Source organism: Diospyros lotus, chromosome 15 (assembly GCF_014633365.1).
Source record: "Diospyros lotus cultivar Yz01 chromosome 15, ASM1463336v1, whole genome shotgun sequence".
Classification (NCBI taxonomy): domain Eukaryota; kingdom Viridiplantae; phylum Streptophyta; class Magnoliopsida; order Ericales; family Ebenaceae; genus Diospyros; species Diospyros lotus.
In genome coordinates this window covers 27,255,467-27,283,293 of record NC_068352.1, presented here as the reverse complement: position 1 = coordinate 27,283,293, position 27,827 = coordinate 27,255,467, and the positions used below count along the sequence as shown (strand labels likewise).

General features: G+C 39.4%; 1 protein-coding gene across 2 annotated transcripts; it reads right to left on the bottom strand.

The window, feature by feature from the left end:
• Nucleotides 1-1,146: 1,146 nt before the first annotated feature.
• On the bottom strand, nucleotides 1,147-27,827 carry LOC127791975 (uncharacterized). 2 transcript variants are annotated; one of them, XM_052322217.1, is made up of 4 exons: nucleotides 27,583-27,731; nucleotides 8,602-8,797; nucleotides 2,167-2,246; nucleotides 1,147-1,707 (listed from the first exon to the last, which is right to left on the bottom strand). In XM_052322217.1, exons 1-4 carry the CDS (start codon nucleotides 27,591-27,593, stop codon nucleotides 1,638-1,640), a joined length of 357 nt encoding a protein of 118 aa, XP_052178177.1. In that variant the 5' UTR covers nucleotides 27,594-27,731; the 3' UTR covers nucleotides 1,147-1,637. The 2 variants fall into 2 exon arrangements, with proteins under 2 accessions (XP_052178177.1, XP_052178179.1); XM_052322219.1 differs by lacking the exon at nucleotides 8,602-8,797 and having other exon boundaries at nucleotides 27,583-27,827.

Below are 27,827 nucleotides of genomic sequence, written 5' to 3'. Positions count from 1 at the left end.
ACCCCAAACAAACTGCATTATTGAATGAAAGGAAGGCAGGTTGAAAATTGGGATGGGCTGTGTCCCCATAGCTGTCATTCGTCAAACAATGGTCAAGTACGATACGAAATCGTTTGATTGATTGATTGATTTCCGTAAAAAAAAAAAGTGCAAATTCAATAAGTTTTTCAAGTTATATTTTTCAAGTTAATTAAAAGATGACGAGGGACTGTCACGTTATTAAATTTATAATCTCAGTAATTCATCAATTAATATCTTTTTAATATAGAATAAATAAGAAAAAAAAGGCTCCACAGTTGTTTTTAATCCTAACTTCACTAGTGATGGTGAAATTAAGATTTAATAATAGAGTACAGATCAAGTGATTAAACTCTTATAAGTTAGGATTTGTATTAATAGATCATGAATTTGACTCCTTGCTTTGTGCAATAAGATAAAATTTTTATCTATGATTTATCTTTTATATCGAAATCAATAGCATAAATGACGGAAGATCACACAAGAACAATAACCCCAATAATACACATTAGTAAAGGGTATTCCTGTGCACCACCTAATCTAGATTTTTTTCTTATTCTTGGTATATTATTTGTTCCAAAACTTGTGATCCTAGATTTAAAACTGATCTACACTCGTGGATTGTATAATTTTAAGTTTGAAGATGAAAATGTTAATATTGTTGTATACTTGTATTAGATGACTTTTAGTGAAGGCTTCACTAGATATTTTAGTAGAATTAAAAAGTAATACGCTGTATTTTTTAAATATAAAAGATGTTGTAACAGGCAATTTTTTTTATTTAATTTGCATTAAAAGAGGTTTTTTTTATATTAACCTTATTATTATTATTTTCTAAAATAGAATTTCTAGAATTGGAACATGAACTCCTAATTACAAAAAGCTCATGCATAATCATATAATAGTAGAGATTTTCTAATTATGAATCTCTTTTGACTATAGATATTACATCGTTTGGATAGTATCATTTGATTATATTATTTATTATTTGAAATTTAAGTTAAAAACTCATCCTTTAGATATATGATTATTAAAGTATTAGATTTGAGTTCAAATCCCCCCCCCCCCCCCCCCCCCCCCCCATGGAGCCAATGAACATAAGAAATTAAAATGTAAGAACTTGAAATATAAGGAAAAAGAACTCATTATAATGACGGGTAATTACAAAGATATCACTATCACTTCAACAGGGAATATGGCAAGATATCTTTTTTGGGGTTCATGAAAAATAACTGTAAACATGAGATGTTGGACACCACCTGGGATACCCAAACCCTTAGTAATGAATATGGTAAGAGTTTGATGAGAAGGGATTTTGTTTTGAGCTACTGAAGTTCTGGGAAAATCTGGCTGTTTCAATGTAGAAATGTGAATTACTGCTAGTAGTTCTATTTGCAGGGCAATTGGACAAGCAAAAATGTGTTCATCGTGACATGACAGATTATCAGCCAGTTCTCCAACTAGACAACATTTGTCACATGTTATTCAATACTTGAAAGCCAGAACAGAAATGTTTCCTCACGTTGGTAGATTGGTCATAAACCATAAAAAACTTGATACTCAAGAGATAAGGAGGACAATTAAGAAAACAGACCTATTGAATCAGGAGACAATAAGGTCTACTCAAGTTTCACTTCTCTTGTTGGGGGATCCAATTGCAAATAGTAAAATGGCTCTGTTGGTTCTTCCCTGAAACCCAAACATTCATTTTGATTTATCAGACACAGGAAAAACTTAGTCGGAAAACATTTACTTTGAAATGAACAAAACCTAAGAGTGCATTTGATAGACATAGAAAATGAGGGTGGAATTCATTTTTCATCTAAATTTCAAAAAATTCTATCAAACAGCTTTTCAATTCCATGGAATTCGAATTCCATTTTAGCTCAAAAAGTGAATATTTTTCTTAAAATCAAGGAATTAGAATTCCTAGGGGTTGGGGTGAGAATTGGAATTCCACCTTTATTTTTCAACTCTATCAAATGCACCCTAAGTAACTTTTTCATGAAAAATCATCTAATTATCTGTCATCGTATAATCAATGATCTTCAGCGACTGTCGAGAATTTTTGAAGATTGGCAGAAGATAGAATTTGTGGATGCTTTCTAAGGGGCTTAAACTATGGACAAACGAATGAGAGAAACCTACCCGGGCTTAGAGCGCATGCACTGCCAGAAGAGTTTGAAAGGGCCAGGAACAGTTTTAAACGGATTGCCTTCAAAGCATGCCTACAATATTACAAAAACAAAATAAGCTCATAATGCATAAACAAGTAAGCATGGCCTTAACCTCGGAACGGCCAGAAGAGTAAATGCCAAAAATGAACCACAAATGACAAACAGATTGTCACGACCCAAAATCCAGGGCTGTGACCGGTGCCATCCCTCAAGAAGTTACAAATTTCAACAAGGAATAGCAAGTCTTACAATACACATAATCCTTTAAACATTTAAAAATCTCATATACATTATAAAATAATTGCATTTTTTTTAATTGATATTGAAGTGTCCACCGAGTTATAAATTCATTACATGCTTTCAATATTCAAAATTTTTCACTTTACATACGAAAGGAACATTAAACCTCTCTATACTCAACTCGTGAGATGAGATGCATGTGCTGTAGCTAGAGCATGACTAAAGTAAATGAAGTAGAATTGTTTACCACGACTCCTACCGACAAAAATGATGTCAACCTATAAAATCTGAAATATTAAGGGATAAGCTTGACACTGGTTTAATGAGGGGTAAAAAGCATTATAATGAGATAAATATAAAATCAATGCATCCAAAAATAATCATTATATCATGGTATGTCTAATGATACTTATAACAATATAGGAGATGACGAATAAACATGCACATATATGAATTAACCATCCAGAACCAAAGTTTACATATTCCATTCTCTTGGAGTGGAATAACTCTCACCCACAAGATTCACTTCGGCGGAACCACTCTTGCCAAGTAAGCATCATGGCGGAACAACTCTCGCCAAGAAAGGATAGATCCACTCTCACCTTAAAGTATACGTGGTACACCAATGACTAACATTTACTGTAGTTAGCATACATGGTTCTATCTGTTACTCCATTTAATACACTTTTCATACCATCATTTAATATTATCAAATGCCATATGCAATATATCACGTAAGAAAATTATCAAATTACATAAGAATTAAATAAATACAAAATTTAAATCCCCTAGGATTTAGACCGACCCAAGTGCTGCCCCAACAGCCCAAAACCCCAAAATAAAACAACCTAGACCAGCCACACTGTCGCCGTCGCTGGCATCCATCATCGGTCATTGTCAGAATCACTTCCGGCTATCGTCGACTGAATATTTTGACGATCATAACCTACCATTAGAAACGCCTAGCCAAGAGGGTTAATATATCAAAAAATGGGCTAAATCTAACGGCTAGATTTTCATAGATCTAACTTTTAATTGTCGGCCAGATTTACAAAGCACACTGCCAGTCGCTGATGGCCACTGTGGCCGACGCTTTTCGACGATCCAAGACAACCACCCAACATCCTTAACCCCATTGACTAATATATCCAAAAACTAGCAAGATCTAACGACTAGATCTAAGTTTAAAGTCTCGGCTAACCCAACCCACATGTATATACATACATATATCACAATTTTATGCTAAAAATAGGGCTGATGAAGCTAAAGGACTTACCTTCTTGTAGATCGGGGTTGCTTTCACGGTGAAAATGTGGTCAGATCTAAGATCGGACGATTGGTTTGCCCAAAATCGATTGAGAGAGAGAGAGCTGGTAACGAGAAAGAAGAAGGGGGAAAAGATGGGAGCCCTAGGGCTTTTATATGGCCATATGGGCCTGGCTCCCCCCCTTTGGGCCTTCTCTAACAAGGCCCAAAGGATGGACCTTACAATCTCATCCCCTTATAGAAAATTCGTCCTCGAATTTTAGCTATACTCTAAGTGTCGAATAGATAGGAATACTTTTCTCTCATGGCGCCTTCTGATTCCCACGTGACCTTGACCTCCGTGTGGTTTTGCCATACCACTTTTGTGGAGACAATATCTTTACTTCAAAGCCTTCTTACTTGCCTATCAATGATGCGTTCTGGCTGCTCCTCATAGTTAAGATCCTTGTCTATCTGCACTATCTCAATGGTCGGTGGGGGAAGGACTTGTAATGGATCTGGTTATGCTTCCTCAACATCGACACATGGAACGTGGGGTGTATATTTGCAAAAAGGGGAGGGAGATCTAATCGATATGCCACTGCATCCACTCGATCCAAAATCTTAAATGGACCAATGTACCTAGAGCTAAGCTTGCCCTTCTTATCGAACCTCATCTCCCCTTTCATAGGTGACACCTTGAGATATACTCTATATCAGACTCCAAACTCTAAGGGACACCTACGACGATCCGCATAGGACTTTTGTCGACTCTGGGCTGCCAATAGCCTCTCTTTAATCAATCGAACTTGCTCCATGGTCTCATGGACCTTAGCCGGCCCAACTAGCTGAACCTCGCCTACCTCAAACCATCCTACTGGAGTCCTACATCATCTACCATAAAGTGTCTCATATGGGGCCATCTGGATGCTGGAGTGATAACTGTTGTTATATGCGAATTCGACTAACGGTAGATTTTTCACCCAGTCACTCCCAAAATCCATCACACACGATCTAAGCATGTTTTCTAGGGTTTGAATGGTCCGCTCAGATTGCCCATCAGTCTGAGGGTGGAATGTTGTGCTAAAGTTCAACTCCGTCTCTAGCGCCTTTTGGAACTCTCTCCAGAATTAAGCAGTAAACTGAGTCCCTCGATTGGAGATAATGGATAGTGGTACTCCATGCAACCTAACCACGTAATCTAGGTATTTCTAAACATATCGAGGTACTGTATAACTGATGTTTACATGTATGAATAGAACGCTCTTGGTCAATTTATCTACAACTACCCATATGGAGTTGCTACCCTTCCTGAATGTCGTAATCCTACGACAAAATCCATGGTGAGTCTCTCCCACTTCCATTCAGGGATCGGTATCCTTTGAAGCTCCCCACTTGATTTCTGATGTTCAGCTTTCAGTTGCTGACACACCGCACATCGACTTACAAACTTTGTCACATCCTCCTTCAATTTATTCCACCAACATAACATCTTAACGTCCTGATACATCTTATTTGCACCAGGGTGCATGGTGTATATCGAATGATGCGTCTCTCTCAGCACACGCTGCCTTAGGCCATCCACATCAAGAACGCATAAGCGCACCCCACACCTTAAAACCCCTTCAGAGTCCACCATGAACTCCTTAGCCTTGCCTTCACTAACTTTACCTTTATGGGCTACCTCCATTAATTTGGCCAAGGATGGATCACTAGACTGAGCTGCCTTGATTTCCTCGACTAAAGTGGAACGAAGTTGGACATGAGCCAAGAACACATCCGTATCGCCCAACCCGAAGCACATACCGCTCATTTCCAAACTATGCAGTTCACGTATTAGAGGTCTCCTAACCTCAACAATGTGGGCTAGGTTAACCATCGACTTCCTACTTAGAGCGCCAGCTACTACATTGGCTTTGCCCGGGTGGTATATAATGGTGCAATCGTAATCCTTGAGGAACTCCATCCATCTCATATGTCTTAAGTTTAGGTTCGTTTGCTCAAATATATATTTAAGACTCTTGTGATCGATATAGATTTTGCAAGTCTCACTGTATAGGTAGTGTCGTCACAGTTTAAGAGCGAACACCACTACTGCCATCTCTAGGTCATGGGTGGGATAGTTTTGTTCATGCCTCTTCAGCTGCCTTGAGACATAGACAATGACTCGGCCATGTTGCATCAAGACACAACCAAGTCCAATCCTAGAGACATCGCAGAAGACCACATAGCCACCCTCCCTTGAAGGTAAGGCTAACACTGGAGCTGTATTCAAACTCCCCTTAAGTCTTAAGAAACTCTCCTCACAAGCATCAGACCACTTGAACTTGACATTCTTTTGAGTCAAACGAGTTAATAAAGTGGCTATCTTTGAAAAATCGTTGACGAACCGATGGTAGTAACCCGCTAGAGCTAGGAAGCTACGTATCTTGCTAGCCGAGGTAGGCCTAGACCACTCCTCCACGGCCTCAATCTTCTTAGAGTCAACCATGATGCCCTCCTTGGACACCACATGGCCCAAAAATGCCACGCTATCCAACCAGAACTCACACTTCGAAAACTTAGCATATAGCTTATGTTCTTACAAGATCTAAAGCACTACCCTAAGGTGTTGTTCGTGCTCCTCTTGGCTCCTTGAGGAAATCAATATGTCATTGATAAACACAATGACTAAGCGATCAAGGTACGGTCTAAATACTCTGTTCATGAGGTCCAAAAATGTCGTCGGGGCATTTGTAAGGAAAGGACATTACTAAAAACTCAGTGACTGTATCGAGTCCTAAAAGAAGTCTTAGGGATGTCATCTCCCCTAATACGAAGTTGGTGATAACTTAATCTTAGGTCAATCTTGGAAAAACACTGGGCACCTTGCAACTGGTCAAATAGGTCATCTATGCTGGGTAATGGATATCTATTCCGAATAGTTGCCTTGTTCAACTGCCTATAGTCGATACAAAGTCTCATAGTCCCATCCTTCTTTTTCACAAAGAGCACAGGTGCTCCCCATGGTGAGGTACTTGGGCGAATGAAGCCCTTAGCTAAAAGGTCTTGGATTTGTACTTTAAGTTCCTTTAGCTCGGCTGGAGCCATACGATACGGAGGTATCAAAATTGGTCAAGTCTTTGGAGCTAAATCTATACAAAACTCTATATCCCACTCCGGCAGTACCCCTGACAAATCTTCAAGAAATACATCTGGATACTCCCTCACTACAGGCACCTGCCCTATCTCACATTCTGACTCATAAGTCTCCCGCACCAACGCTAGGAACGCCTAACACCCCTCATTTAATAGATGTCTCACCTCCAATACAGATATAACGTCCTTAGCCACAAGGGGTTGACCTCATTGAAGGAAAAATTGATCTCCAATAGGAGGATTGAAACACACCTTCTTTTGCCTACAATCTAAGGTGACATGACAAGAGCTAACCAATCCATTCCTAATATGCTCTCAAATCCCATATTCCCTAGCAAGATTAAGTTAGCTATCGTGTCTCGCCCAGCCACAGTGACCACACAACCCAGGTACACTGTGTCTACTACCAAAGGGTTACCGGTAGGGGTAGCTACCATCATAGGTCGCTCTAAAGATGAAGGTTCTATACCTAGACGCGGGGCAAACTCTCGTGAGACATATGAATGTGTAGAGCTTGGGTCAAACAAAACCAAGGCATCAGTATGTGAAATGGAAATCATACCTGTGACGACAACATTACTGGCCTCGGCATCCTGAGGCGTCATGGCAAAGACCCTCACATACCCCCCAGTGTTGCCTCCCACGTGGCCACCCTGGCCTCTACCTCCTCGGCCCTTACCACTTGAAGGTGGTGGTAAAGGCTGAAATAGGGCTTGCGTTTGAACTGGCGTCGCCTGAGTAGTCCCAAGCCCAGCTGCATGCCCTGTCTCCTGATGAGTATATGGGCAATCCATTCGAATGTGGCCTATCTCCCCACACCCGAAGCAGGCTCTTGTTAGTCATCGACATGGTCCGTGGTGAGGCCGCATGCACGACTGACAGAGTGGTGCCTCTCTACCACCCTGGCCACCCCTTCTAAATCCTCCATGTTGCTTATCACCTCTGTTCTGGAATGGTCGTTGTCCTTAACCCCTAAACCCTCCTCTATACTGTTGATGCTGCTGTGATTGTTGTTAGGGTCTCATTTTGTGTTGTTGATTCCCACCGCCATGCCCAGTGGTATCAAGCTTCATCTTCTTGCACTCATCTCTTTGGGCTCGCTCTTTCATAGTACTCTTCTCCATCCTCATGGCCGCACTAAGAACATTGGCGAATGTGGAAAGGTGAGAGGCAACCATCACCCTATGAATGGGCCCCACCAATCCATTCACGAACCGCTGCACCCTGTCCTGCTCGGTGGCCACCAGCATAGGTGCAAAGTCAGCCAGGTGAGTGAATATGCTAGAATACTCCCCTACCGTCATATCGGGAGTCTGCCTCAACTCCTCAAATTCTCGGACCTTGGCAAACCTCACTACCTCAGGAATAAATCGTTCCCTGAACCCATCACTGAACTCCTTCCACCTTAGTAGTGATGCACCTGACATCCTAGCTTCCTTTAGGTTTTTATACCACTTATACGCCGACCCTCGCAGTAGAAAGGTGGCACACTCTACAAGTCTCTGCTGGTTGCACCTTAAAGCCTCTCCAATCCTCACACACTCCTCCAAGAACCCCTTCGGTTCCACTTTGTTGCTATCCCCGTTAAACCTGGGCAGGTCATATCGCATAAATTCTGATAAGGGAATGTCTACCCCCTGGTCTTGCTCCTCTGGTAAGGCCTGACCTCTATCTTGAGATACTGATCCACTCCCGAGAATCTCCAAAGTCCTCAGCACCTCACTTACTACTGTTTGTACTCCCAAGTGAATCCTGTCCTCTATAGACAAGTTGGAAGGTCCACCTGCTTCTCTGGTGTCTTGGAGGATATCAGCATCCCCATTTCCTGAGTGTTGCTCGACAACGTCCCTACGTGATCGGCAAGCACCCCAAGAAGGTACAGGCAAGATAGGAGCAGCCTGTCCTCTCCCACGGCCACTGCAACTGCCGCGTCCACGAGCTTGGACCGCACCGCCTCGAGTCTTAGGAGGCATGATTTCCTGTATGCAACATTAAAACGACTCATTATACAGAACAAAACAGTATGCCACATCACATAGAATTCTACATGCACAGTCATGATATGCAAAAAGGGACCTAGAGTCCATGGCATAGTAAGGTTGTGAATATATCGTGACTCATACTCATACCTATCCTACCAAAAACTTGCTTCGGACTACAGTGTATGCAATACAATGCATGTGAAAGTGTTTAACCCCTTATTCATACACCCAACATTTCGTTTCCGTTTTATTTTCCAAAGTTCTAAAGCCTAAGCTCTGATACCAACTTTGTCACGACTTAAAATCAGGGACCGTGACCGGCACCATTCCTCGAGGAGTCACAAACTCCAACAGGGAATAATAAGCCTTACAATACACATAATCCTTCAAACATTTAACCATTTTATATACACAACAAAATAAATGTATTTCCATTAACTGATATTAAAGTGCCTACCGGACTATAAATCCATTACATGCTTATAATATTCAAAATTTCTCACTTTACATATGAAAGGAATATTAACTTCCCTATACTCAACCCGTGAGATGAGATACATGTGCTGTAGCCAGAGCATGTCTAGAGTAAATGAAGTAGAATCATTTACCACGACTCCTACCGTTAAAATGATGTCAACCTACAAAATCTGAAATATTGAAAGGTAAGCCGGACACTGGCTTAGTAAAGGGTAAAAAGCGTTATAATGGGGGGAGTATAGAATCAATGCAACAATATAGATCATCATGCCATGACATTTCAAATAATACATAATATCGAATGAAAGATGATGAATAAATATGCACATTGAGAGTAAACCATTTAGAACCAGAATTCACACATATCATTTCCTTGGTGCGGACTATCTCAACACCACCAAAATCCACTTTGGCGAACTATCTCATGTTGGATATAAACAAGAATGGCGGACTATCTCATGCCCATCCAGGGTGGACTATCTCACACCCTAATACATACGTGGTGCACCAACGGTTAACTCTTACTGTGGTTAGCGATACAGGCTCTAACTGTTACTCCATTTAACACACATTTCATACCAACATTTGTTATTATCAATGTTACAAGTAATATATCACATACAAGTATCACTATTCACAATCCACATTAACAAAAATGCAATCAATCACAGGTGTCAATATGTGCAAAACAAATAATATGGACTCTAATTTTCCCGTATGCAATTCACAACGAAATCATGAATAGTATATATAGAATATTAGAATAATGAAAGGTATGAATGCAACAAATACCACCATAATACAATTTACCCACTCATAGTGTTATAGAAGAGGCGGGATTTCCCTCAAAGGCCTCTCGGCTGGGGTATGCTAAAATAACCTAACAAAATTATCAAATTATATAAGAGTTAATTAAATACAAAATTTAAATCTCCTAGGATTTGGACCAACCCAAATGCTGCCCCAATGGCCCAAAACCCCAAAATAAAACAACCTAGGCCAGCCACACTGCCGGCGTCCACTTCTGGCCACCACCGACCGAATATTTTGACAATCAGAACTTACCATTAGAAACGCCTAGCAATGGAGGTCAATATATACAAAAATGAGTCAAATCTAATGGTTGGATTTCCGTAGATCTGATTTTTAATTTCTGGCCAAATTTAAAAATAAGTTGTTTGATGCCGCCGGCCACATTTTCCAGCGATCTGAGGTCACCACTCAACTCCCTTACCCTCATAGACCAACATATTAAAAAATCATCGAGATCTAACGGCTAGATCTTCGTAGATCTAGCTTTTAAATTTTGGCTAGAATACAAAGCACATTGCCAGCCACTGCGGGCGACGTTTTCCGGCGATCCGAGGTACCCATTCAACACCTCTAACCCCATTGACTAACATATCCAAAAATCAACAAGATCCAACGGCTAGATCTTTCTAGCTCTGAGCTCAAAGTTTCGGCCAACACGCCTACACGCATATACATACACCTCTCACGAATCTGTGCTAAAAGTAAAGCTAATGAAAATAAAAAACTTACCTTGTTGTAGATCGGGGTCGATTTTACGGTGAAAATGTGGTCGGATCTAGGATCCAAAAGTTAGATTGCTCAAAATCGGTTGAGAGAGAGAGAGAGGGAGATTGTTGGACAATAGAGAAGAAGAAAGGGGGAGAAAATGGGAGCCCTAGCCTTTTTATATGTCAATTTGGGCTTGGCTCCCCCCTTTGGGCCTTCTCTAACAAAGCCCAAAGGCCTTATAGTTGGTTTGCCCAAAATCGATTGAGAGAGAGAGAGAGAGTTGGTAACGGGAAGGAAGAAGGGGGAAGGGATGGGAGCCCTAGGGCTTTTATATGGCCATATGGGCCTGGCTCTCCCCCTTTGTGCCTTCTCTAACAAGGCCCAAAGGCTGGGCCTTACACAGATCGCAGATGCCAAGAAGACACATTCAAAGAGTTGCATTAATGAAATATATTTCAACGTAACCAAAGAGTTTTAGAGTCCAGACTGTAATTATCTATTAGATTAATTGCAATTATTATAATTATCTATTAGTATAATTATCATTAGGTGGTCCTATTTATCTGAGAAATATCTTTTAAACCATTAGGTAATTGTCTTTCAAATTGAATCAAACTAATTTGATGGGATTAGTTTGAATGAAGATAGACATTAATTAGTCTATAAATAGAGGGTTCCTCTATTGAAAAAAGTACACAATCATACTGATGCGGTCACCAATCAAGACCCGGCCCAAAGCTGACTCTCGACCACGCCGGAACAATATTTTAATACTTCTTAAGTTTTTAGAATTCTACTTGATTTAGGATTCAATTTCATATTTCTACTTGATTTAGAATTCTACTTCATGTTGGATTAAGATTTATTTCTATTAGGATTCTAGTTGGATTTTGTTTTCCAAATATTAGATGGATTTGGATTAGCCAAATACTATAAATATGCCTAGGATCTAGAGTTTGTAATCAAGTTTTTATTAATCAAATTTCAGCAACCTATTTGGGTTTTCTTAGCAAAACAGTCTTGTTTTTGCGTCTTCTTGAAAGCCAAGCTTCGGCTATTGAAGTTTGCTCTTTCAAGGGTTTATTTTGGTGTGTTTTCTTCACACTCGCGCTACATGCTGCGTCAGGTGGTATCAGAGCGGTTAATCAACCAATCAGATGGCCAATCTTGAAGGTAACGGTAGCAACCAGCCTCGTGACGGTGATCAGGGGTTGTCTGCAGTTTGGAGAGCAATCGAAGAACAGTGGGAAGTAACTCGTACTATCCAGCAGCGATTGGAGCAACATAGCAACCAATTGGGCACCTTACTACGAGTTGATGATGACAGGAACCTGAATAATGGGGTGAATCAAGCCGGAGCGGGAAGACCACCCATTAATCATGTCCTTGTTAATCCTAGAAGATCAGTGATTGAAGATAGCGATAAAGAGAATGATTTTGGTCGAGCAATAGCTAACCCTGGTGGTAGAGGGGTTAGGAGGAATGCGCATCAGTACAACCACTGGGGCAACGATGAGTATAAACTAAAAGTTGATATTCCTACCTTTAGTGGAGATCTTGATATTGAGGGGTTCTGGGATTGGATCACTGAGGTTGACCGTTTTTTCGAATACATGGAGATCCCAGATGAACGACAAGTAAAGTTAGTGGCTTACAGGTTGAAAGGCGGTGCATCTGTTTGGTGGGAGCGATTAAGAGAAACGAGATTGAGGGAAGGCCGACTGCCAGTTAAGACATGGAGATGAATGAAGCAGCTGTTAAGAGGTAGATTTTTGCCCCCTGACTATGAACAATATATGTTTGAAGCTTATCAAAGATGTACACAGGGAATGAAGAGTGTGAATGAATATACCTTTGAGTTTCTGCGATTGGCGGAGAGAAACCAATTATCAGAAAGTGACAATCAACAAGCAGCTCGTTACTTGAATGGATTGAACCCTGCTATTCGTGATAAAATTGGGGTTCAGATGGTTCTGAGTGTGCAAGAAGCAAGGAACTTAGCTTTAAAGGCTGAGTTAATGTTGAGTGAGAGATCTCGTAATGACAACTATCGTCGGTATAGTGGGAATGAAAATAAACAACCAGCTTTTGATAAAGGCAAGTCGGATCAAGGAGCGCAACCCTCCAATCCACCCCATACAGTCAACCTTAATAAGGTTACAACGGGGGGAAACATTCGAGGTACTACTTCTAATCTTCCAAAATCCCCTAATCCTTATGCAAAGCCTATTCTTTTAAAATGTTTCAAGTGCAATGAGGTTGGGCATCGATCTAGTGATTGTCCAAGGAGGAAAACAGTTAACATTGTAGAAAAGGAAGAGGAAGATGTTGCTGAAGAGGAAGTATATTGCGGGCTTGATGGGGAGGATGACGAAGAAGATTATGGACATGGGCAATATACCTGTGTAGTGAGGAAGTTAATACTATCTCAAAAGAATGAAGATACTACTCAACGGCATAAGCTTTTTCGCACGAGGTGTACGGTGAAAGGAAAAATCTTTGAGTTGATTATTGATAGTGGAAGTCAGGAGAACATCATAGAAAGAGACGTGGTGGCAAAGATGCACTTAACTCCTGAAAAACATCCAAGCCCTTACATGATTGGATGGATCAAAGAAGTTGGTGGCATACATGTAGATGAACATTGCAAGGTGCCTTTCTCTATTGGTAAGTACTCCGACGAAGTCTATTGTGATATTGTTGATATGGATGCTTGCCATATTTTATTTGGGAGGCCTTGGCAATTTGATGTGGATGCTAAGCACTCGGGTAGGAAGAACACATATCAGGTTGAGAAAGAAGGTGTGCGTTATACTTTGTTACCCATAGTGGAAAAGAATCAAACCAAAGCTTCTAAAGTGGAGGGGCGAAATTTTCTTACCATTACACATAAACACACAGAGTTTGTGAGGCAGTGTAAGGATACTCGAGAGGTTCACTTATTGGTTATCAAGGGAGAGAGTGTGAGTGAGCTACTGAAGGTAAATCAAATTCCAGTGGAGGTGCAGGGATTGTTGGAGGAATTTCATGATGTGGTTCCTGAGGAGTTGCCTAATAAGCTACCTCCTATGAGAGATATTCAACACCACATTGACTTGGTTCCTGGTGCTAGCTTGCCTAACCTACCACACTACAGGATGAGTCCTAGGGAGAATGAGATTTTGTGTGAGCAGGTAGAGGAATTGTTGAGAAAAGGGCACATTCAGACTAGCATGAGTCCATGTGCAGTGCCAGCATTATTGACACCAAAGAAAGATGGGAGTTGGAGGATGTGTGTTGACAGTAGAGCTATCAACAAAATTACTATTGGGTACAAATTTTCAATTCCTAGGCTCGACGACATGCTTGATCAACTTGATGGGGCTGTGATTTTTTCCAAAATTGACCTTAGAAGTGGTTATCATCAAATTAGAATTCGACCTGGAGATGAGTGGAAGACAGCTTTCAAGACAAGAGATGGGTTGTTTGAGTGGTTAGTCATGCCCTTTGGACTAACCAATGCACCAAGCACTTTCATGAGACTAATGAACCAAGTATTACGCCCTTTCATTGGTAAATTCGTTGTGGTGTATTTTGATGATATTTTGATATACAGTAAGTCTATTAATGAGCATGAGGGGCATATTCGAGAGGTGTTGAGTGTGTTGAGGGAAAACAAACTTTATGCTAATTTGAAGAAGTGTACTTTTATGAGTGAGAGCTTGTTGTGCTTGGGCTTTGTTATAAGTAAAGAGGGCGTAAAGGTAGATGAGGAAAAAGTGCGAGCTATTAGAGAGTGGCCAACTCCTAAAAATGTCAGTGATGTGCGAAGTTTCCATGGGTTAGCAACTTTCTATAGGCGGTTTATCAAACACTTTAGTAGTATTGTGGCTCCAATTACTAAGTGTTTAAAGAAAGGAAAGTTCCATTGGGATGAAGAACAAGAGCAAAGTTTCACCTTGATAAAAGATAAATTATGTACCGCTCCTGTCTTAGCTTTGCCAAGCTTTGACAAATTGTTTGAGGTTGAGTGTGATGCGAGTGGAGTGGGTATAGGTGCTGTGTTGTCCCAAGAGAAGAGACCAATTGCATTTTTCAATGAGAAGTTGTGTGAAGCCAGAAGAAAGTGGTCTACTTATGATAAGGAGTTTTATGCAGTAGTGAGGGCTCTTCAGATATGGGAACATTACTTGATTGCCAAAGAATTTGTTCTTTACACGGATCACCAAGCTCTTAAGTACTTGAGTAGCCAAAGGCAATTGAGGAGTGATATGCATGCTAGATGGTCTGCTTTTATTGATAAATTTCCATATAAAATTGTACATAAGTCGGGACAACATAATCGAGTGGCAGACGCTTTGAGTAGGCGTGTGGGTTTGATCAAGACCCTTAGTGTTGAGATTGTTGGGTTTGAGTGCTTGAAAGAATTATATGCGACAGACGAGGATTTCAAACATGTGTGGGAACAATGCATGTCTCAGCAACCATCAGGAGATTTTTATGTGCATGATGGGTTTCTCATGAAGGGAAATCAGTTGTGCATCCCTTGCACATCTCTTCGTGAGAAAATTATTCGGGATTTGCATGGTGGTGGCTTAGCAGGGCATCTTGGCAGAGACAAGACTATTGAAGCTGTTATGGGAAGGTATTATTGGCCAAGAGCAAGGAGAGATGTTTCTATTATTGTGGCGAGGTGTTATATATGTCAAACAGCTAAGGGGCACTCTTCTAACGCCGGTCTTTACATGCCATTGCCTGTTCCCAATGCTATTTGGGAAGATTTGTCTATGGACTTCGTGTTAGGTCTACCGCGAACCCAACGAGGTATGGATTCTGTTTTTGTAGTGGTTGACAGGTTTTCCAAGATGGCGCACTTTCTCCCATGCAAGAAGACGGCAGATGCAGTAGCTACAGCCAAACTGTTTTTCAAGGAGATTGTTAGACTACATGGAGTCCCTAAAACTATTACTTCGGATCGTGATATAAGGTTTTTGAGTCACTTCTGGATTACCTTGTGGAGAATGTTCGATTCATCTTTGAATTTCAGTAGCACAGCACATCCCCAGACTGATGGACAAACAGAGGTGGTGAATCGTACCTTAGGAAATCTGATTCGCAGTGTTTGCAAAGACAAGCCAAGACAATGGGACCTAGTCATAGCTCAAGCAGAATTTGCCTACAACAACGCCGTACATAGCTCAACAGGAAGATCACCATTCTCTATCGTATACATGAAAGTTCCTAATCATGCATTGGATTTGGTAAAATTGCCAAAGGTACCAGGTTTCAGTGTTGCAGCCAGTGACTTAGCCGAACACGTTCAAGCAGTTCAGGAAGATGTCAGGCAAAAGTTGCACGAGGCGAATAAGAAGTACAAGGCAGCAGCTGACAAGCATAGGAAGCACAAGGTATTTGCGGTTGGAGATGAAGTCATGATATTCTTGAAAAAGGAACGGATTCCTACAAGACAACAGAACAAGCTCAAGCCAAAGAAGTATGGTCCTTACAAGATTACAAAGAAGATCAATGATAATGCTTATGTTGTGGATTTGCCAAATCATATGGGTATTTCCAAAACATTCAATGTTGCTGATCTTTCTTTGTATTTGCCGGATGTTGAGTTGTCATACCCAGATCATAATTCGAGGACGAATTCTTCTCAAGTGGACGTGAATGATGCGGTCACCAATCAAGACCCGGCCCAAAGTTGACTCTCGACCACGCCGGAACAATATTTTAATACTTCTTAAGTTTTTAGAATTCTACTTGATTTAGGATTCAATTTCATATTTCTACTTGATTTAGGATTCTACTTCATGTTGGATTAAGATTTATTTCTATTAGGATTCTAGTTGGATTTTGTTTTCCAAATATTAGATGAATTTGGATTAGCCAAATACTATAAATATGCCTAGGATCTAGAGTTTGTAATCAAGTTTTTATTAATCAAATTTCAGCAACCTATTTGGGTTTTCTTAGCAAAACAGTCTTGTTTTTGCGTCTTCTTGAAAGCCAAGCTTCGGCTATTGAAGTTTGCTCTTTCAAGGGTTTATTTTGGTGTGTTTTCTTCACACTCGCGCTACACGCTGCGTCACATACAGACAATGGAAACCAGTTTGGGTCCCCAATCAAGTCCAAATCTGAAGGCATACACCATCGTTGTACATTTGGTTGATTGATTGGAAGCATCCAACTCAATTGCAATTCAAGTTTTTCATACAAATAATGGCCGGAGGTAAGTGCATTTTATTTAATTTTTCTAACAGTTGGTATCAGAGCCTATTCTATCTCTCCCTTATTTATTGAAAATATCGTTGTATAATGATTTTTGATTGGGAAAATATAGCATTATTTTTTGCGATATTTTTTGGCATGTTATTGCTTGTATTTCAGGAGTAAATGAACATCGCTAGTGCCCGCGTATGTCGTGGCCATTCATGGGTCATTGTTGATTTTACATTATTGTTGATGGACGCTATGGGTCTTTGTTTTTGTTTGTCCAGACGCCATGGACGCCCTTCTGACTGCGGCTTTTCGATTGCTTGGCCATCTCCGAACGGCTGGCTTTAAGTTTTTCCATGGCCGACAGCCAAAGCTTTTCACTGTGTCCGCATCCTAGGTTTTTCCCATGGCCGGTCGACGATCATGGCTGGCTTTTGGCCGATGACGTGGGTCATCGTTTTGGCTGGATGCGTTCTGCCATGGCCGATTCTGGGCATAAGCGACCACCATGGGTGTGGGCTGATGGTCTTGATGAATAGAGAAGCAGAAGGCGACGGTCATGACAGCATCGCTGTTGATGCGCGTCGCGGACCTACACGACGTTCATCGTCGCTGATGGCGATTGGCGGTGTCTCTGTTGGTAGCGATGGCAGTTGGCAATGGCGGGGATGGCAGTCGGTGGCGATGTGTAGGTGTTGGCATTTCAGAAGCAGCGGCGACGACAAGGGTCTGAAAACCCTTGCTGTTTGTTGGGGAAGAAGAAGGTGGGTCGGCCCATTGGGTTGTTGGGTCGACCCACCGAGTCGGATTTGGGTCGCGCCATTAGGGGTGCGTGTTATTCACGCGCCATGGGGTGCGCATAAGGTTCATGCGCCATGCGCTCTGCTGTGCATTAGCACAGCCACGCGCCTTGGGGCGCGTGAGGCCCACGCACTGCCCTAGGTAGCCACCTTGCCTTGGAAGGGGTCCCACTTAAGGTTTTTGGGGTCCCTGATTCCATTGGTGAGGTCTGTTTCTCCTAAATATGTCTCAAAATTGTGTTTGAATTAACCCCACATGAAAGCAAGCAGTGAACTAAAACGCGGCCTAGGCGGCCGCTGGCCGCCCCGACTGTGGCCTAATCGGCCACCTTAGGCGCCGGCTCGGCTAATCGGTACCGGGCGACGCCTAGGCGACCGCCTTGGCCGCCTAGCTGTGTGAATGCCTGGCCGATTATGGCCGCATGAAGCCTGGCCGATTGTTTTTTCCCCTTCTCTCTCGCGCGCACCACCACCGATTGTCTATTGCAGAGTCGTCGTCACCGTCGCCTCTCTCATGCTCGCACGCCACCACCGTCTCTTGCAGTTGCAGAGTTGCCGTCGCTGCTTTCCATTCCTATTAGCCTTGTCGTCGCACGCCGCTGCTTCCTTCGGTATGTATCCATCTTCCTCCACCTCCACCAGCTGCTCCTTGCTGCATGTTGCAGCAACGCAAGCTTGCGTGCTTGCTGCAGCAGCAAGCATCAAGCAGCAAGTTGCTGCTCTTTGCTGCAACACCGAGCTTTAATATTTGCTCGCATCCGAGTCGTCTCCTTGCTGCTCCTTGTTGCTGCCTTTGTTAATATTTTAAATATTTTAATATTTACAAGCAAGTGTTGTTACATCATTTATTTTAATATTTGTTAATATATTAATAAAAAATAAAAAAAACTCTAGGCGCCGCCTAGGTGGCCCAGGCGTTAGACGTCAGTCTGCCGCCCGACTAGCGCCTATCACCTTTTAGAACACTGAAAGCAAGAGTGGGATTTAATTTTTCAGATTTCAATAATTAATTTTTCATGCAATTGTTCATATTAATCTCTTGTTTAATTATTAAATTGCATGCTTAAGTGAATTATTTATAATTTTGATCATGATATTGTTTATGCATATGCAATCAATTATATTCTCATGTTAATTTTAATACATAATTAAGTGAATTGATATTGTTTATGCATAATTATTGGTGTTATATATGCATAAATTAATTTCTTGCTTATGCATGATTTATTGTGATTAAATTATTTAAATGTCATGTGATTAATATGATTTTGATTAATTAGAGACTAGCCACAACATCTTTAATTAATTAAAATTATATATTGAGTCACTAAGATCACATGAGGTTAAATGACATTAATTGTGATTAATCATACTGAATACAATAAATTTTATCCCGCAGGAATTTTTGTTGTATTTGAGTGATTAATTAGGATGTGATAATAAATTATTTTTCTTAATTTACTCACAGGAATTAAGAAAAGAAATATAATTTGTCAGTCACATCATAAAATTTATATTATGAATCAATTTAAATGTAGTAACTTAGCTCACAAACAGTTGTTATATGTTACTGATTCATAATTGTTGCATGCTTTACACTGGTAAAACATGACATTAAGTTATAGTAGCCTTGCATTCAGTTACATGAGTATGATTATATGTTTATTTTTGCAGTTGCTTTACCAGTGAATTTATCTGATATGAAGTGTGACGTTCCTGATTTGAATGGTGATAGCTATAAGGAGTGGAAAGACAGGATTCTTCTGCAATTAGGGTGCATGGACTTCGACTATGCAATCTGGAAATCCAAACCACATGCAGTCAATCCTACTAGCACATAGGCTCAGATTGCTGAGCATGAGTGATGGGAGCGATCAAATCGTCTCAGTATGATGTTCAGTCGAACTAAGATTTCTGCTAGTATTCGTGGTTCAATTCCAGAATGCAAGACAGTCAATGAATTGCTAAAGGCTATTGATGAACAGTTTGAGTCTTCAGATAAGTCACTTGTTAGCACCCTAATGACAAAATTATCATCAATGAGGTGCACCAGTATTAAAGATGTGCGTGAGCACATCATGAAGATGAGGGACATTGCAGCTCAATTGAAATCCCTGGAGGTTATGATGTCTGATTTTTTCCTTGTGCATTTAATTTTAAATTCTCTCCCACAACAATATGGTCCCTTTAAAATTTCTTATAACACACATAAAAATAAATGGTCTATTAATGAATTATTGACCATATATGTTTAAGAAGAAGGGAGGCTAATTATGGAAACGGGAGATAGTGCATATATGGCCACTCAAAGAAAGAATAAGTCTACTCAAGCAAGGCGTAAAGGAAAAGGTAAAATACCCATCTAGCCTAATGTAAAAAAGGAATCCAAGTGCTTCTTTTGCAAAAAGAAAGGACACCTGAAGAAGGATTGCCTCAAATTAAGTCATGGGTTGAGAAGAAAAATAATATAACCTCACTTGTATGTTATGAATCTAATATGATTGATGTTTGTCATAACACATGATAGATTGATCTGGTTCTACAATCCATGTTGCAAATACCTTGTAGGGTTTTCTAAACCAGAGGAAACCAGTGGGAAGTGAACAAAGGATCTATTCAAGCAACAAGATGCGTTCACATGTGGAGGCAATTGGGACATGCAGACTGATTTTACATTCTGACTTTGTTTTAGATTTAAAAAAGACTTTTTATATTCCTAATTTCTCTAGGAATTTAATTTCAATTTCCAGACTCATACTCTCTGGATATTCCTTTAATTTTATGAAAAACTCATTTGATTTGTTTTATAAATCTGAGCTTGTTGTGAATGGTACATTGTCTTATGGTCTTTTCAAAATTAATTTACAAAACAATGCCTCTTATAATGTAATGCATGCCCAAATCAATGCAGGTATTAAAAGATGTGTAATGAATGAAGATTCCTCTATGTTATGGCATAGGAGATTGGGACATATCTCCATTGAGAGACTTAGAAGATTAGTAAATGATGGAGTGCTCAATGCTCTTGATTTTACTGATTTTCATACTTGTGCAAACTGCATAAGGGAAAACAGACTAATAAGTCAAAGAAAGGTGCTAAGAGGAGTACAAAAATATTGGAGATCATACATACGGATATTTGTAATCCAGATATGGACGCGTATGGTCAGAAATACTTCATCTCATTTATTGATGACTATTCACGATATATGTATCTCTATTTGCTTCATAACAAGAACGAAGCATTAGATGTCTTTAAGGTTTTCAAAACAGAAGTAGAGAAACAATGTGATAAGCACATTAAGATCGTGAGGTCAGATAGAGGTGGAGAGTATTATGGAAGATACACTGAGGATGGACAGACACCTGGTTCGTTTGCTAGGTTTCTCGAGAAAAATGGGATTGTGGTCTAATACACTATAACAGGGTCTCCGGACCAAAATGGTGTAGCTGAAAGGAGAAACCGAACATTATTGGACATGGTGAGGAGCATGCTTAGCAGCTCTAAGCTTCCTAAATCCTTGTAGATTGAAGCTCTTAAAATGACAACGTATATATTAAACCGGGTTCCAACTAAGGCTGTCCCTAAGACGCCATTTGAGTTATTTAAGGGTTGAAAACCAAGTTTGTGACATATACGCACTTGGGGATGTCCGTCTGAAGTAAGAGTTTACAATCCACAAGAAAGGAAACTAGACCCAAGGACTGGAAGTGAGTATTTCATTGGATATGCGAAAAAATCCAAGGGATATAGATTCTATTGTCCATCTCACATCACTAGGGTTGTGGAATCAAGAAATGCAAAATTTCTTAAGAATGACTTGATTAGTGGGAGTAATCAATCTTAGATTTTGGATTTTTCTGAGAAAGATTATTCAGATATTCTAACTCTTATTTCAAGTGAAAGACTGACTAAAGTCCATAGTATCCCTTAAGATCAAATGGGTGTTATACAACCAGTCTTTGATATTTCACAAGCTGCTGATAGCAATTTAGAAGATCCAGTTGTGCAAGATACTCCTCAGGAGAATATTGACACAACATTAAGAAAATCAACTAGAATGAAGAAATCAACCATACCTAATGACTATGTTGTGTATCTTCAAGAATCTGACTATAACATTAGAACTGAAAATAATCCTGAAACGTTTTCACAAGCCATGAGTTGTAATGAATCCAAATTGTGGTATGATGTTATGAAAGATGAGATGAATTCCATGGCAACTAATGGAGTCTGGGATCTTGTCGAGTTGCCTAATGGGGCTAGGGCCATTGGCTGTAAATGGGTCTTTAAGACTAAGAAAGACTCATTAGGCAACATTGAAAGATATAAAGCAAAACTCATTGCTAAAGGATTCACTCAAAGAGAGAGAATCGATTACACGGAGACTTTTTCTCTTGTATCTAAGAAAGATTCTTTTCGTATAAATGGCTCTTTAAGACTAAGAAAGACTCATTAGGCAACATTGAAAGAAATAAAGCAAGACTCATTGCTAAAGGATTCACTTAAAGAGAGGGAATCGATTACACAGAGACTTTTTCTCCTGTATATAAGAAAGATTCTTTTCGTATAATAATGACATTAGTAGCACATTTTGATTTGGAATTGCATCAAATGGATGTGAAGACTGCGTTCCTTAATGGAGAACTAGAGAAAGAGGTTTATATGGAACAATCAGAAGGATTCTCCTCTAGTGATGGTGAGCATTTGGTATGCAAACTTAAGAAATCCATATATTGATTGAAACAAGCCTCCCGACAATGGTACTTAAAATTTCATGATATTATCTCTTCATTTGGCTTTGTAGAGAATGTCATGGATCAATGTATATACCAAAAGGTTAGTGGGAGCAAAATATGTTTTCTTGTCCTATATGTGGATGATATCCTACTTGCAACCAATAATAAGGGTTTGCTACATGAGGTGAAACAATTCCTCTCTAAACACTTTGATATGAAAGATATGGGTGAGGCATCTTATGTCATTAGCATAAAGATCTATAGGGAAAGATCTCGAGGCATTTTGGGATTGTCTCAAAAGACCTATATCAACAAAGTGTTAGAGAGATTTCGGATGAAAGATTGTGTACCGAGTGTAGCAGCCATTGTGAAGGGTGACAAGTTCAATTTGGATCCATACCCGAAAAATGAACTTGAAAAGGAACAAATGCACAACATTCAATGTGCTTCAGCTGTTGGAAGTCTAATGTATGCTCAGGTTTGCACAAGACCTGACATTGCATTTACAGTGGGAATGCTGGAAAGATATCAGAGTAATCTAGGTTTGAACCACTGGAGGGTTGCTAAAAAGGTTATGAGGTACCTTCCAAGAACTAAGGACTACATGCTCATGTATAGACGGACTAATCATTTGGAGGTGGAAGGTTACTCGGATTCAAACTTTGTTGGCTGCGTTGATTCTCGAAAATCAACATTTGGATACATTTTTATGTTAGCCGGCAGAGCTGTGTCTTGGAACAGTGCCAAACAGAGCTTAGTTGCTACATCCACTATAGAAGTTGAGTTCGTTGATTGTTTTGAGGTTACATCGCACGGTGTATGGTTGAAGAGTTTTGTTTCAGGGCTTAGAATTGTTGATTCTATATCTAGGCCACTTAAGTTATATTGTGACAATTCAGTTACTATTTTCTTGGCTAAAAACCACAAGAGTAGTAGTCGAAGTAAACATATCGACATTAAGTATTTAGCCATAAGGGAACGTGTTAAGGAAAGTAAAGTGGTCATAGAACACATTAGCATTGAATTGATGATAGCTGATCCTTTAACTAAAGGCATGCAAATTAATAGTTTTAAGGATCATGTAGAACGAATGGGAATTGGTCTCACGATATGATTTAGTTGTATAAACAACTATTGATGTAATGAAACTCTTATTTAGTTGTTTGTTGATTTCTCATTTTGGGTGTACACATTTATGTTTGAGAATAACAAACTGTTTTGGACCCAAATAAACATAGGGTTTATTCATGAAGTTGTGTTATCACATTGGGACTAGTGGGAAGGAAATTAGATGCATTGTGATACATGGAAGGTAATACTCAATTATAGATGACCTATCGTCATGATTCATGTATTTGATTTCTTTCTTAAGAATAATGAGATATGGATATAAGGTGTTTCTTTGGTCAGATAAAATATACAGACCAAGTTGGAGACTTTAATTATCAATTAGTATAATTATTATTAGGTGGTTCTATTTATCTAAGAAATATCTTTTAAACCATTAGGTAATTATTTCCTATAGTATTTATCCACTAGATAAAGAGTGATAATTGTTTTTCAAATTGAATCAAACTAATTTGATGGAATTAATTTGAATGAAGATAGACATTACTTAGTCTATAAATAAAGGGTTTCTCTATTGAAAAAAGTACACAATCATACAGACAGTGGAAAGCAGTTTGGGTCCCTAATCAAGTCCAAATCTGAAGGCATACACCATCGTTGTGCATTTGGCTGATTGATTGGAAGCATTCAACTCAATTGCAATTCAGGTTTTTCATACAAATAATGGCCGGAGGTAAATGCGTTTTATTTAATTTTTCTAACACAAACTTCATAAAATTTCTCAAGTTTGGATGCCTATGGTTTATCTGCACATCTCAAACCTAGCCAGAATATTTATTTCCTTTAACAACATGGATATTGGTTTCTGAATGATCTCATTCCTAGCTTATCCCACAGTTTCCAGCAAAGCGGCAAGAAAAGGGCACGGCAAGGAGAACAGAAACTGAAACTTCATTCAAAAACTACCATGGAAAAGCATACGAAACAACAGAGGGGTTTATTATGAAAGTGTAGAACCTTTCAATAAACCTAGATGAAGAACAACAGAACTTCTATTTAAAAAGTAATACTGGAGGACAACAAAAGAAGCATGCCAAAAGATGTTGCCATGTATTGTTGCTGACATTTAAGCCTTAAGATTATAACAAATCAGAAGAAACTAAGTAAACAACGTTCTTATCAGTTACCCCCAACTTTCCACAGAGTTCAAAAACTGTGGTCAGACTTTAAGCATCTGAAAAGTTTCCATTAAGTTTCCAAGCAGAGAGGTTTCAGTTTATTGTCCAAATCCACCCTCGAAACAAGTTTTTCATTAGCTGTATTTCGTTCATAATATTTTGCTATCCTTAGAGACAATCCTACAGTCAAGAAATCCAGTGTTTTAGCAGGTCAAACACATTCAGATGTCTAGAAATCCAAAGGATAGCCATACACCCATAACTAAATTGATTTTATATGGTAGCAATCACCTCCCAATAATGCAGTGTACTCCAAAAATTTAGCATATTGATTAACAGAGAGTTTTACATGACAGCTAAATTCATTCTTTTCCAGACTTCATCCAGTCAAAATAAAAAATAAAATAAATTCATTCTTTTCCTTATCTTCTTCCAGATTTTCTGATAATCACCACACCATAACTTCTCCAATGCAAGAGTGTTTGCTTCATTAAAAGCAGATTTAGGCTTCTGAAGGCCTCCTCCAATGTGTTCTTTGAACAGATCATAGATCATAGGAAGACAATATGTGATTCAAAATTGGATTTGAAGCACACAAGCTATTATCAATTGCCTATTATATTGATCGTGGAGCAGGCAGTGGATTTACTCCTTTCCCACAGTAAAGTGTCTGAGACGTGGGGATTGCTCCCAGGCCCGGCTGAAGGCATAGGCCACTAAGGCCTATGCCTAGTGGAGATTGCTCCCAAGCCCCAAAATTAATAATTAATTAAAATTTATTTTTTTTATATTTTGAGATGTAAAATTACTTATTTTATTTTACGATGGTTTTCTTTGAATTCACACTTTATTTATTTTTTTATTTCATTTGAACGAGGAGGCCACCTAACTTCCCAAGTCCATGGATCATTTTTTAATATTAAACAATGTATAGTGAGATGTCGTTTAGATAAATAGGCCCCCAACTTTTTAAGTCTACGGATCATTTTTCAGTGTTAGGCAATGAATAATGTGGTGTAAACTAATAACATAACGAAAAAAAAGGCAAGAAGTGGTATTATTTTAGGAGGACAATTTGATAAAATAATTATTTGGACGACGAAACTTTCATCTGGGGAATCTGTACTGATTTGGGCATTAAAAAAATAACAAAAGTAAATCAGTAAATTTTTAATTTGCAGACCTACCTGTAAATTTTTCACATTTTTTACTTATTCAATTTTTACATTTTCAAATCTTTTTCTCATGTCTATATTATCAATTGAAAAAGATTTACTTTTTGATTTTATATCTCAAAAAATAAGAAAAATAAAATTTTAATAATTTTTATTATTTTTTAGAAGGCTACTAAACTAATTATCACCTAGGGTCCCATCAACCCTTGAGCTGGCCCTGATTGCTCCCAGGTTTATTTTACTTTCCCTGGGCTTTTTCTAGGTTGGTGATAGAGAAAGCTCGACATAGAGTGAGAAAGAGAAGAAGTTGTAAGATTACAACTTACTTGACATGGGGCATTTGAGGCCAAGGAACATTCATGATCTTAAGGAGGTAATGAGCATTCACATATCAGAAAGCAATAAATTGGGATTGTATTATGGTTTGAATAATTAGATTAGGAAATGTTTATTCCTTCCCTTAAAATTTTCAGAATTAAAGATAATGTGCATTAAGATATAACTAAAGGAAATGTAAGTAAATTAAAATGTAAGGAGGAAATAGAAACCATGCATGTAAGGCAGTGTGATACACTGGAACAATTAGAAAAGTATAAGCAAAAGGCACATATTCTGGCTCACAACAACTATGCCTCATCAAAACCATGCTTAACTATACAAACCTGAAGGGCTCTACTAATTTCAGTCTCTTGGAAGCTCTGTAAAAACACCTATAATATATGATTTGGAAGCATACAAAAAGAAGGGTTCCCTCAAATATTGTTTAAAGAGGTACCTTACTAGAATAATCTTTCGTCAAACCAACAAGCACCCTCAATGAAGTTTCCAAAACCTATATTGCCCCTTCTCAAACTCCATTAGCTCATAGAACTAGCTTCTTTGGAAAAAACACCTATGAATTACATGCATATACATGGTACTGGATCTTCTAGTATCACATAATTTATGCAGAATTATACAAAATCCCATATATATGGAAGTCAAGCCTACAGTTAACCCATTTCTTTTCCAATCACGAGAGGCAGACATAAGCAGTATAAGAATCACCAAAATATCTTTTTCTTGATAAACATTTATATTTGTATGCAATGTTATCACATAGTTTTGCAACTACCATTGTCTACCGCTAACATATATTTCTGGTGACAGCATTGTTGCCTGCTAGTAGTTAATCCATTTAGTGGGAGTTCATAGTTTGTTTCTAGACAGATTTCTTGTATGCTCTGTAAGCTTCTGAAGGCTAAATCTTTATCAATTAAGAGAAGATTTTGGTTCAACTTTGACATGATCTGACAAGATTCTCTGTAATTGACCCGGAACTGAAGACCTAATAACAGGCAACAATTCATGGAAGATTGACTGCTTTCTCAGTAGGGATCAGCCAAAGGAATTACTAATTTTGGATAAGCTTACATGCACGTACGACAAATTACAATCAAATTCTCCTAATCTCAAACCCTTGTCCAAGCAAACACTTCACTTAATAGAGTCCAGAAGCCAGCTATCAAAGACCGAAACTCGAGAAATCAACACCAATCCACATTATCCACGACGGGAGTTCAAGCAAAAGCATGCCGATAGCTACGCGTAGTTTACAATTGATGTAATGAAAGAATATTTACTTGGATGACATCTTCGGCTCGATCGTTGCACCGATGGGGCTTGGGCTGACGATGATCTCCCTCCGGCATTCCCCATGGACTCTCTCTCCGTCCTACTGGTCTCGGACTATTGCTGCTGCTTTCGCTGGCTCCGGCTCCGGCGCCGCCGCCGTTCATCTTCTCGCTCGTCTTCTCTTCCTCTGGGTTGCGAGAGAAACGAGAGGGACAGCGAGGCGAAATGACCGATTAGCAGCGGTCGATTGGAT

Bases quoted from the DNA above. Each gene is read 5' to 3' on its own strand.
- LOC127791975 (XM_052322217.1), bottom strand. The intron at 2,247-8,601 runs GTGGACCTTCCA...GTAATATTGTAG, and splicing joins CCAAGACACCAGAGAAGCAG to GCATGCTTTGAAGGCAATCC. The intron at 1,708-2,166 runs GTAGGTTTCTCT...TTTGGGTTTCAG, and splicing joins TGCATGCGCTCTAAGCCCGG to GGAAGAACCAACAGAGCCAT.